General features: G+C 55.9%; 1 protein-coding gene and 1 long non-coding RNA gene across 2 annotated transcripts; both read right to left on the bottom strand.

Moving 5' to 3' along the window:
* Positions 1 to 4,339: 4,339 nt before the first annotated feature.
* Positions 4,340 to 4,762, bottom strand: LOC113940458 (zinc finger protein 664-like). The gene has a single exon (XM_027631608.1). The coding sequence runs from the start codon at positions 4,760 to 4,762 to the stop codon at positions 4,340 to 4,342; it is 423 nt and encodes a 140-aa protein (XP_027487409.1).
* Positions 4,763 to 6,220: 1,458 nt separating this feature from the next.
* LOC113940459 lies at positions 6,221 to 7,236 on the bottom strand. Its single transcript, XR_003525443.1, has 3 exons — positions 7,062 to 7,236; positions 6,734 to 6,932; positions 6,221 to 6,366 (listed from the first exon to the last, which is right to left on the bottom strand). It is a non-coding gene; the product is annotated as an uncharacterized LOC113940459 (long non-coding RNA).
* Positions 7,237 to 10,998: the final 3,762 nt, after the last annotated feature.

The following is a 10,998-nucleotide window of genomic DNA, read 5'->3' as shown; positions in this document are numbered from 1 at the left end:
CCTTGCAGGTTCTGCACTTGGTTTCTGCCTTGTCCCTCCCTCAGGAGCCTGGCAGGGGTTGCCCTGTTTTGGGCCTTTGTTGTTCCTCCCCCTCCCATCCCAGTGCCCCCCAAACAGCCCTGAGCCAGCCGGGAGGGACAGGATCTGCTGGGCCAGGGCCTGGGGCTCAAGCCTTGGCCTTTGTGCTCCACAAAACCAAGGCAGGCTTTGCTCAGCATTGCAGGGGCCTGCCCAGAGCCTTTGTCTGCCTGCACTCCTGGCCTCCAAGGAGCTACTCAAAGGAGTCCCTGGGGAGGCTTTGTCAGTGCCTGCCCTCAGTGGGGCCCAGTAATGCTTCAAGGCACTTGGAGTTTGGCTTCTGACTTCTTCAGCAGCTGCTTCAATCTTCTCTCAGTACCTCAGGATCATGGGCTGGGCTGCAAACACACCATGGGGCTCATTAAAATCCAGAAATCCCTCAGGATCTCTTTGTCTTCCTTTAATTATCTTCAAGGTAATTTCAAAACAAGTCTTCAGGATTTGTACTTTTCTTTTTTTAATTCAATTATGGATATATTTTAGTTCAGAGAAGAGGTGATAAAGGTGTTCTCCAAGTGATCTTGATGCTGAGTGTCTCCTCAGGAGATCCACACTGACCCTGTATGATCAACCTCGCTCCTCATCCCCCAACCTCACCAGTTCTGACATGGCCCATCTTGGACTGACAGCTGATGCAACTCCAAACACACTGTGGAATCCATTAAAACACTGAAAACCTGCTTTGTCTCTTGTGAGATCTTGTTGTCCGGGCCTAGGGTGTGATGGTGTTCAATAGAGGGGTTTTTCTACAATTCTACCTTGAAAAGAAGTCTAAACACGCTAAAGGAATTTAGGAAGTTTGATATCAAATGGGGTAATAAGATTGGGTCTGTGTAAACTACTGTGCTAAAGGGTGGCGTATAATACAGGTGCAGGACTTTTGCATTATACCTCTGATGGCCCATCAAAGCCCATTCCCCCTGGACCAATCTTGAAAGGCAGGAAAATCTCTTTTCCCAGGCCCCTCACGGGAACTCTGCGCAGGCCCGGGAGATGTTGGGGGTTCGTGGCACGGCCTGGGACACTGTCCATGGATATAATAACTCATAACTTCTTGGAGTGTGGGGGCTTCCCTCCCCCACCCCCAATGGATCAAGGCCACCACTTCAACTGACAGGCACTGGAGCTGCAACTGCCAAGTTCCATCTCTGGACCCCGTGGGCAGTGACTATAGACATCCTTCCACTCTCGTCTCTGCTTTCCCTTACTCTCCCTTACCCTTATCCTGCCTTTCCCTTATGCATTTTCCCTAAAGGTTCTCTTTATGCCATATTGCTGTAGATGAGAGATAGAGATGATAACACCCAAAATGGCAACATACCTGTTTACCTTGGAAACAACATTGTTCTAAACTAAACCCTACATATATATGTTTTCAAACACCAATTATTCAGTATCGTTTCACTCTAATCCACCCCAAGGGATTTATTAATAAGAACTTGGGTTACCCTCCCCTTTCTGGGATGGGTAGTAACAGACCCCTTGTAGCAGGATGTTCTACCTGTAAAAGAATCTCATCAGAGAATGCAAGCAATGCAAGCTCTCGGTGGGGAGTTCCTGCTGGTGCCAAGGGGTTGGTTTAGTGTTGAATTGTGCCAAACTCAGCCTGGTTCCCCAGCCTTCCAACACACATCCTGCTTTTGGAAGCAGAGTTTGACAGATCAGCTGCTCACTGGCCTGGGAATATATGACTGTTGATCCATCAGTGGATAAGCATAAAAGCCCAGGGCCAACTTTGACAGAGCAGATTCTTCCACAGACTTAGTTGAAGTGTGTGCAGTTTCTGCTGTGAAGCAGGGACAGTTCTTGATGGTCCCTGCCCAGGGGGTAAAAGAAAGAGAGAGCTCTGCCTTGATTTATTTCTATCAGATCCCGCCGGGCCCTCCCCGCTTCCTGCCGGAATCGGACACCGCCGGCGGCCCCGGCCCTGCTGGGCTCCATCAGCATGAGGAATTGCTCCCAAGGAGGGGTCAGGGGCTTCCTCTTGGCCTTCATCTCCCTGGCGCTGGGGCTCGGCTTCTACCTGTGCCAGAAGGTGAGGGGGGTCCCAGGGGGTCGTGTGTCCCCCCTGAGCATCTGTGCCCCCCCAGGGACCCCCCACCCCGGTGTCACCCCCTTTTCTCTTCCCACAGAGCTCCTGAGCCACGGGCGGCCGCAGCCCCTCCCCAGGGCCTCAGGCCCAGCCTGGACCCCCCCCGTCCCTGCAAGGTTTATGGGGGGGTCGTGTGTCCCCCCCTCCCCTGCTTTTATTCTGACACCACCCAGCTGCTCCCAGTGATCCCAGGAAAGCTTCCCAGTTTTCTCCAGTCACAGGTCTGGGAGGCAGTGGGGGAGGGGCTTGGGGGAATCCCAAGGGTTGGAGCTGAGTTTGGGGGGAGCAGAACCGGCCCCGGGATGGATCGGGAAAGGGGACCCCCCTGTGTCCCCTGTGTCAACCTTCTCTGGGGGGGCTTTGGGAGGGCCCAGCTCACACCAAAAGGTGCTGGGAACCCCCCTACACTTCCCCAAAGCCCCTCAAGGACCCCCAAATGCACTCAGAGCCCACCCAGGACCCCACCCAACCCCTTTTCTGGGGGACTTCTCTGGGCACTGGTGGTGCTGGGAGCCCCCCCGGCTGCGGGCGAGGAGCTCTCAGGTGAGCGGGGGGTGGGAAGGGGGCAGTCGGTGGGAAAAGGGGGGTCAGAGGGGATAAAGGGGTGGTGGGACCCCAAACTGAGTGGGAGGGGAGTGGGACCCCCCAAAAGTGGAGGGGGAGGGGCACTGAGGTTTGGGGGATGATGGGAAATGGGTGGGAGAGGTCAGAAGAGTGGGGAAAAGGGGAGGGTGGGACCCCCAGACTGAGCATGAGGGGGCTGGGGAGTGGGGGGATGATGTGGAAGGGGTGGGAAGGGGGGCAAAAAGTGGGGGTTGGGACCCCAAAAGTGATCCTGGTTGGGCTGGGGATTGAGGGGACCACAGAAAAACGGGAGGAACAGGGAGAATGGTGGAAAAGGAGGAGTGGTCTGGTGGGTCCGGCAGTCACATGGGGGTCTTTGGAAACCAGGTTTTGGGAAAGGGAGTGGTTCCCCTGAGCTCCCAGCTTACTGTGGGGTGCTGGGGGCTACTGCATCCAATCTCAGCCTTGGATGATGCCAACACTTTCAGTTTAGAGAAATTACAGAGGTGTGACTGAACCACTTTTGTCCCCGAGGTCTTAATGATGGCAAATCAGATCTACTGATAGAAATGAATTTATTTAGGGTTATGATGCCGTGGAATGTTGATGCTAAAAAATAACTCAGGAGCAGTTAATTAGGGGTGAGATAAGGAAAGGGTTTAATTGTGCCAAGGCAATAGGTGTTACAAGACCCATGCACCTCTGTGCCCGAGATGTTACATTTTATAAAACCATCCCTCCAATCCCAAGTGTATCCACCCTGTAGCCTTTGCTCTGATCTGTCCTGGGTCCACCCCCTGAGAATTGGGTCTGGGGGCCTTTCCTTCATCATCTTCACCATTTTCAGAGCACAAAGGTACACAGTCACCTAGTTCTTGACTCTGTTTTGTTATTCAGGCCCTGACATGGGTGTTCTCTAAACAGCATAGGCCTTGCCTTGACAAGAGACTAAACATCACCACTGAATTCAGGGGTAGATTTGATATGGGGAGCATAGAATGGGGTAAGAGGGTTAAGGAATGTGTAAACTACTTGTACTACAGGGAAAGGGAGTGAGGGCTGCTGCTTTTAAAATCTACTTCTACTACTTATAAAACTTACAAGGCTTACAAAAATTAGAAAAATAAAAGCTAATAGGGGCTTAAGGCATCAGTTATAAGTGATCAGACAAAAGATCTTAATCAGAATTATTTACTGCACAACAGAAACACTAAAACTACCAGGAGTACAGAATAAGATAGGACAATGCTCTACACTAAAGCAATTGTTGAAGCAATTCTATTAAAGCTGGCACAAAAGAACTAATTCTTAATTAGAGTTGGATGGAACTCCCCCAGACCAACGCTCGGGGGGAAATCTCTGCTCTCAACCTCCAGCAGTGACCTTGGGGGGTCCCCAGCCAAGGCAGGAATCTCCACACACACCCCCAGAAAGGTTCTGTTGGAAGAACCTGCGCCTGTGAAAGGGGACTGGCCCTTTGTGGTCGAAAGGGATGGAGTGACAGTCACTGGACTCCAACGGGTTGCCTCCTCATCAGGGGGTTCATTCGGGGTGGAAGCAGCAGCCAAAGCTCTTCCTGTAGGTGGGGCACTGGTTGGACTTCTCTTACTGGTGGGTCCATTGGTGTTGGGTCAAGCCAGAGCTGTGAGTGAAGCTCTTCCCACACTCCTCACACTTGTAGGGCCTCTCCCTGGTGTGGATGCGCTGGTGACTGACTAGATTGTTGTTCTGGCTGAAGCCCTTCCCGCAGTCGGTGCAGCGGAAGGGCCTCTTATCCGTGTGTGTCTGCTGGTGTAGGAGGAGATCTGAGCTGCTCTGAAACCTCTTCCCACATTCCAAGCACTTGTAGGGCCGTTCCCCAGTGGGGATGTGCTTGTGTCGGATCAGGTTGGATCTGCAGTTGAAGCTCTTCCCACATTCCACACACTCATAGGGCCGTCCCCCAGTGTGGATGTGCTGGTGGGTAAGGAGGTTGAAGCTGCAGTTGAAGCTCTTCCCACACTCCCCACACCCACATTCCCCACACATGTAGGGCTGTTCCCCAGTGTGGATATGCTGGTGTTGGATCAGGTGGGAGCTCTTCCTGAAGCTCTTTCCACATTCCCCACATGGGTAGGGCCGTCCCCAGAGTGGATGCGCTGGTGGGTAAGGAGGTTGGTGCTCCTGCTGAAGCTCTTCCCATACTCCAAGCACCGGAAGGGCTTCTTCCTGCTGGGAGGCTGATCAGGGACCACCAGGTCAGAGCTCTGGCTCAAGCTCCGGCCACCTTCCCCACACAGGCTGGTTCTTTCCTCCTCAGAGCAGCCTTGGCTGGCTTTGGAGCCCCTCCTGCAGGGGATCTCCGGCCCTTTTCCTCCCCGCTGCCTTCCTGTGCCGTGGAGCCCTTCAAAACGGCCTCTCCCACCAGAGTCTCACAGGGGGATTTGTCCTCCGGGCTCTCCAGCCTCAGCTCGGGCCCTGGGGCAGGAAGCAAGAAGGACAGGGAGGGGATTTGCCTCCGGCCCACAGGGAAGGCCAAGGACATCCCCCCAACTCCGGCCCCGGCAGGACGGCGGCGGCAGCGGGGTCGTCCTGCAGCCGGGGCCATGTTCGGCTGACAGAGCCAGCACAACACCCGCCCAAAGGGCCACTGACTTCCTCCTCACCTGCCTGGGGGGCCCAAGACATCTTCCTCTTCCTCGCAGCCTCCTCCTCCATCCGCCCAAGCTTTGGGAAGGACAAATCTTGCTGGGGGGGAAAACAAGGGCTGAGTGCGTTGGCTTGGGGGTTCCTCCTGCACAAGTCCATCTCTAGAACTCACCAGGCATCCTGTGTCCATAAAAACCTCCAAAACACCAAGATTCAACCCAGAAAAACCCAAACCACAGTGATTCAGGCAAAAAACCCCCTCAGAACTAGCAAGAAGACTCCTGCCCCCCTAAACTGCAAAAAAGTTGAGATTCAGCTGACAAATACTCCAAAATATCTCAAAAAATAGCCCAAAAAATCTCTCCCAGAAGTTCCCTCTCTCTGGTCTCTCCTCTCTGGGGTTCAGAGAGTCTCCCTTGTCTGGCATGCTGGGGTCCCACTTAGCAATGCTGGGAGTGTTGGGGGCCCCAAGAGTCCTTTCTCTGATTCTTGCCTTCGAGGTGCCACATTCCCAGACATTCCTCCTCTCCAGGTTCTCCACTTTGTTGTCCTTGGGATCCCAGATGTCCCCACTGTCCAGGCTTCCCCTTCTCCAGGCTCTTGGGGCTCTCGCAGCTCCCCCCTCTCTCCAGCCTCCCTCGCTCTCCAGGAATCAAGGCATGGGGACACCAAGGCACCCCCACGCCAACCCCCCTCCCCCTCTCCCCCCCCCCCCTTAGCCCCCCTCTGCCAACCCTTTCCACAGCAGGAGAACAGTCGCCCCCCCATCCCATGGGTACCTGGGAAAGGGGAACTCGTCCCAAATATCCTGGGGAGACCATGGGGGGTCAGGACATAATCGGGCCGCCAGCACAGATTTCCCTGCAAAGTCTGCAGGGAGTCAAGCTCTGCAGAGGAGATTGTGCCCCATGGATGGGATTGCAGAGGGGCCCTCAGGTTCCCAGCATCAATCAGCAACCAGGAATAGACACAAAAGGCCCCACCAAAGATTTGGCGGGAGTGTCCTGGAGGGAGGGGACAGTGTCACCCCACCAGGGCAGGGCTGGCAAGTGGGAGGCTGCTCCAGGGGTCTGCAAGAGGCCTCGTGCTCTGCTTGGCCCCAGCACTGGTTGGTACCAACAGCCCCGGCTGCCCCCGGCCCTGGGCAGCTCTGCTGCCACAGGCTGTGCCCTCACCGTGGCCCTGCAATGGTCCTGCCTGTCCCTCACCCGTGGCCCTGTCCCTTGGCTCTCTCTCTGCCAGCTGAGTGTGGGGCACACGGGTTGGGGGTCCCTCCCAAGCCCCCCAGGCAGCCAGCGTTGGCTGGGGGGATGTGAGGGCTGAGGCTGCTCAAATCAGTGCCCGCAGCTCCGCAGCAAAGCCCCAGCTCACCTGGCACACAGGGGATGGACACAGCACCTTCTCGGGGATGGGCAATCACAGCTCTATCTCTTCCCCACCACGGGGCTCTCCTTCCTCAGCAGCACCTCTGCCTTGCACTTATTCTCAGGCTCACCTCAGGGACAGCTCTGGCCTCACCTCCGCGCCACTTCTCAGCCTCACCTCAGGGCCTGGACTCAAGGACAGGAACCTGTAGGGAGGGGACATGAGGTGCAAGCTGAGGACTGCCTGCTTGCACTGGCCTGGGGGCTTCTTTCTTCTTCTACAACCATCCCAGAACTTAGCCTGCTTTGCTAACACCACACATTTACACACTAACCTTGGAGATAGATATGGACAGACATCTCTATCACCCTGTGGACAGAGCCTCAAGCATGTGCTGCCATAGGAATGGGAATCAGAGAATCACAGAATCAGCTGGGTTGGAAAAGACCTCCGAGATCATCAAGTCCAACCCTTGATCCAACACTGCTGTGCTTCCCAGACCATGGCACTGATGCCACATCCAGTCTCACCTTCAACACCTCCAGGGACGGTGACTCCACCCCCTCCCTGCCCAGCCTATTCCAATGCCTGATTACTCTCTCGGCAAAAAATTGCTTCCTAATATCCAACCTCACCTCCCCTGGCACAGCTCAAGACCCAGCCCTCTTGTCCTACTGCTGCTTCCTGGCACAAGAGCCCCACCCCCACCTGACTACACTCTCCTGGCAGGGACTTGCAGAGAGTCAAGAGGTCTCCCCTGAGCCTCCTCTTCTCCAGCCCCAACACCCCCAGCTCCCTCAGCCTCTCTTCACACCACCTGTGTTCCACTCCCTTCCCCAGCCTCGCTGCTCTTCTCTGCTCCTGCTCCAGCCCCTCCAGGGCCTTCCTCAACTCAGGGGCCCAGAGCTGGACACAGCACTCCAGAGGTGGCCTCACCAGCGCTCAATCCAGGCCAACAATCCCTTCCCTGCTCCTGCTGACACACTCTTCCTCAGCCAGGCCACCATCCATTGGCCCTCTGGGCCACCTGGCCACACTCTGCCTCCTGTTCAGCTTCCTGTCCATCCCCATCCCAGCTCCCTTTCTGCCTGCCTGCTCTCCAGACACTCTGGCCCCAGCCCGGGGGGGCTGACGGGGCTTCTTGTGGCCAAAGGGCAGGACCCAGCCCTTGGCTTGCTTGAACCTCATCCCCCTGGAATCAGCCCATGGATCCAGCTTGGCCAGGTCCCTCTGCAGAGCCTTCCTGCCTTCCAGCACATCAACACACCCCCAGCTTGGTGTCAGCTGCACATTTGCTGATGAAATGCCTGGTTCTGCAGGAGCTGCAGATGCTCAAGGGGCAGCAGGACCAACTCAGGGGCCTGGGGGGCTCTGGGGGGCTTTGGGGTCTGGGAGGGTCCTGGGGGAGCTGGGGAGGGGTTTTGGGGATTGGGGGTACAAACCAGGACAGACCAGGACAGACCAGGACCTCCTCACTGCTCCCCAGATCTCTCCTGGAGCTGGGCCACGTTGTCATGGGACACCTGAGCCCCCCCAGTGCCCTCCAAGTACAGCCCAGTGCCCCCAGTACAGCCCACTGTGCTCCTGTCCCATGGTGCTGGGTGATCCCTCTTTACAGAGAGGGGTTGGAAAGAATTTGAGGGGGGGGGGGCAGGGGAAGATTTGGGGGGATCTGCAGGGGGTTAGATGAGGATTTGGGGGGTTTTGGGGTGCTTTGGGTGCATTTAGGGGAGTTTAAAGGGGTTTTGGGGGATCAAAAGCATCTGTGGGGGGGAGAGGATTAAAGGGAAAATAGGGGCTAAGGGACATTTGGGGGGGGTTAAAGGGGCCTGAGGGGGAAGAGGAGGAGCTCTGCCATGAGCAGCTGAGTCCTTAGACACCCCCCCCCCGGTGTCCCCAGGACCCTCTTGGTGTCCCAGTTCCCCCCCTTGACACCCTGAGACCCTCCTGGTGTCTCCAGCGTCCCCAGGGCCTCCCCAGGGGCCCAGTTCCACCCCCTGAAACCCCAATTCCACTGTCCCAAACCCCTCCCCAACGTCCTCAAACCCCATCCCTGATGTCCTCAACCCTCCATCTCACCCCAGGAGCCCCCCTGGACCCTCTGACCCCAAAAATGCCCCCCCCCCCCCTTCCCCAGTCACAGAAAGGCCAAGGGCATCTGAAGACATGTTGGGGACAGCTGGGGGGGCTTTGCAGGGCACTGGGTGATTACTGGGGGATACTGGGGGGAACCAGGGGGCACTGGAAGGGATTGGGGGGTTACTGAGGGACACTGGGAGGGACTGGAGGTGAACTGGGGCACACTGGGGGGCACTGGCAGAGAACTGGGGAGTTACTGGGGGATGACCAGGACACACAGGGGGACACTGGTAGGTTACTGGGCCATACTGGGGGTTACTGGGTGCTCACTGCAGGATCACTGGGCCATACTTCAGGCAGTGGGAGGTCACTGGGACACACTGGGTGGTCACTGAGGGGGTAACTGGGCCATACTAAGGGTCATTGGGAGGTTATTGGGATATACTGGGGGCACTGGGATCCCCTTACCCAGATGTAGCATATTCCCCCCCCCCGATTTTGGGGGGCATCCCTAGGACCCCTCCCCTGGGAGCTGGAGGACCCCCTGAACCCACTGCTGGGCTTTAGGGGACTCCCCAAAATCCCCTCAAAACCCCTGAAATCCCCTCAGAAATCCACCCCTCCACCTGTCGAAACCTCCTCAAAATCCCCTCAGAGACCTCATCCCCCCATCCCCCCGGACCCCTTAAACTTCCTCAGTGACCCGCAAAACCCATCTGGGACCCCCCAAGCCTATTCAGGGACCCCCCAATCCCCCTCAGGGACCCTAAAAACCGTCTGAGACCCCGTAAACCCCCTAGAGACCCAAAAATTGCCTAAAAGGTCCCCGTAAAGCCCCCCAGGAACCCCAAACGTCCTGAGAGACCCTCAAAGCCTACCCGGGAACCCCTCAAATCTCCTCAGAAACCAAAACCCCCTCAGAGACACCCAAATCCTTTCAGGGACTTTCAATCTCCCCCCTGAGTCCCCTCAGGACACCAAACCCCCTCAGGGACCCCTCAAAACGTCCCCGGGAACCCCCGAACCCTCGCGCTAAACCCTCCCGAGCCATGCGGCCTTCCCACCCACAGCCGCGCTCCCCGCAGTCCCCGAGGGGATCCCCAGAGCCCCGTTCTCCCGCACCCCCCGCCAGCCCTCACAGACCCGCCGCCATCACGCATCGCCGGCAGCCAACACGGCGCTCTGCGCGCGCACCGCCCTTAGAGAACACCGCCGCAGCCAATCAGTGCGCGGCCACGCCCCCACACGCCCGCAGCCGCGCCTGCGCTTTGCGCGGGGCACCACGGGAGTTGTAGTCCTTGCGGCGGATCAAAGCGGCCCTTTGCACTTGAACAGAAGTATGACAGGACGGTTTGGTTTTTTTCTTTTTCTGTGTTTTTTTTTCCCTCTTTTTTCTTTCTTCTTTCTTTTTTCCCCTTTTTTCTTTCTCTTTTTTGTTTTTTATCTTTTTTTTTTCCCCATTTTTTTCCTTATTTTCCTTTCTTTTTTTTCCCTTATTTTCCTTTCTTTTTTTTTCCTTTTTTCTTCTTTTCTCTCTTTTTACTTTCTCTTTTATTTTTTTCTTTTTTCTTTTTTTTTTTACATTGTTTACTATCAGTTGTATTTTCAAAGAAGATTTAAACACATATCAAAACAATCTCCACGTACATATCTTACAACAACCGATAATCTGGCATTGTTCCAGGTTCGTGAGGATTCCCAAGATCATAAACACTGAGACACCAAGGGTGGAAGCCAAGCAACTTTATCCTGTCCCTTGCCATAGCATTCAATCCACACCCAGCCCTGGATTTCTGCAAAACCGCTGGGCAGGAGCAGGAGATGGAGCTGGTGCTCGGCAGGAAGGGCAGGCAGGTCGTGCATCTTCTGTTAGAGGCACTTCAATGGTCCAGGAGATCCAATGGTTCCAGGGCTGTGTGTCCATTCTTCAGGCATCCAGCCCTGGCACAACCCCCGACCTCGAAGCGCCCCCCTGGGATGCCCAAGTGTCCCCCAAATGTCCCCCCCAAAAACTGCCCCATAAGTGCCCCCCAGGATCCCCAAGTGTCCCCCCAGTACCAACTCTTTATTCCTGTTTATTATTTCACTTCCTGGGTGTCTAAAACATTTTTGGCACGGTTTTGCCTTGGGGGAGCTGAACCTCATTGCTGGCAGCGGGGACTTGGCTCACAGCTGAGGAGGGTCTGTTACCA

This window comes from Corapipo altera, unplaced genomic scaffold (genome assembly GCF_003945725.1).
Source record: "Corapipo altera isolate COAL_440 unplaced genomic scaffold, ASM394572v1 127, whole genome shotgun sequence".
In the NCBI taxonomy this organism is placed as follows: domain Eukaryota; kingdom Metazoa; phylum Chordata; class Aves; order Passeriformes; family Pipridae; genus Corapipo; species Corapipo altera.
This window is presented reverse-complemented; position numbering and strand designations above follow the sequence as displayed.

What these genes read in the sequence shown, in the direction of transcription:
- LOC113940458 (XM_027631608.1), bottom strand. Translation starts at nt 4,762, where the DNA reads ATGTGTGGGGAATGTGGGTGTGGGGAGTGTGGGAAGAGCTTCAACTGC.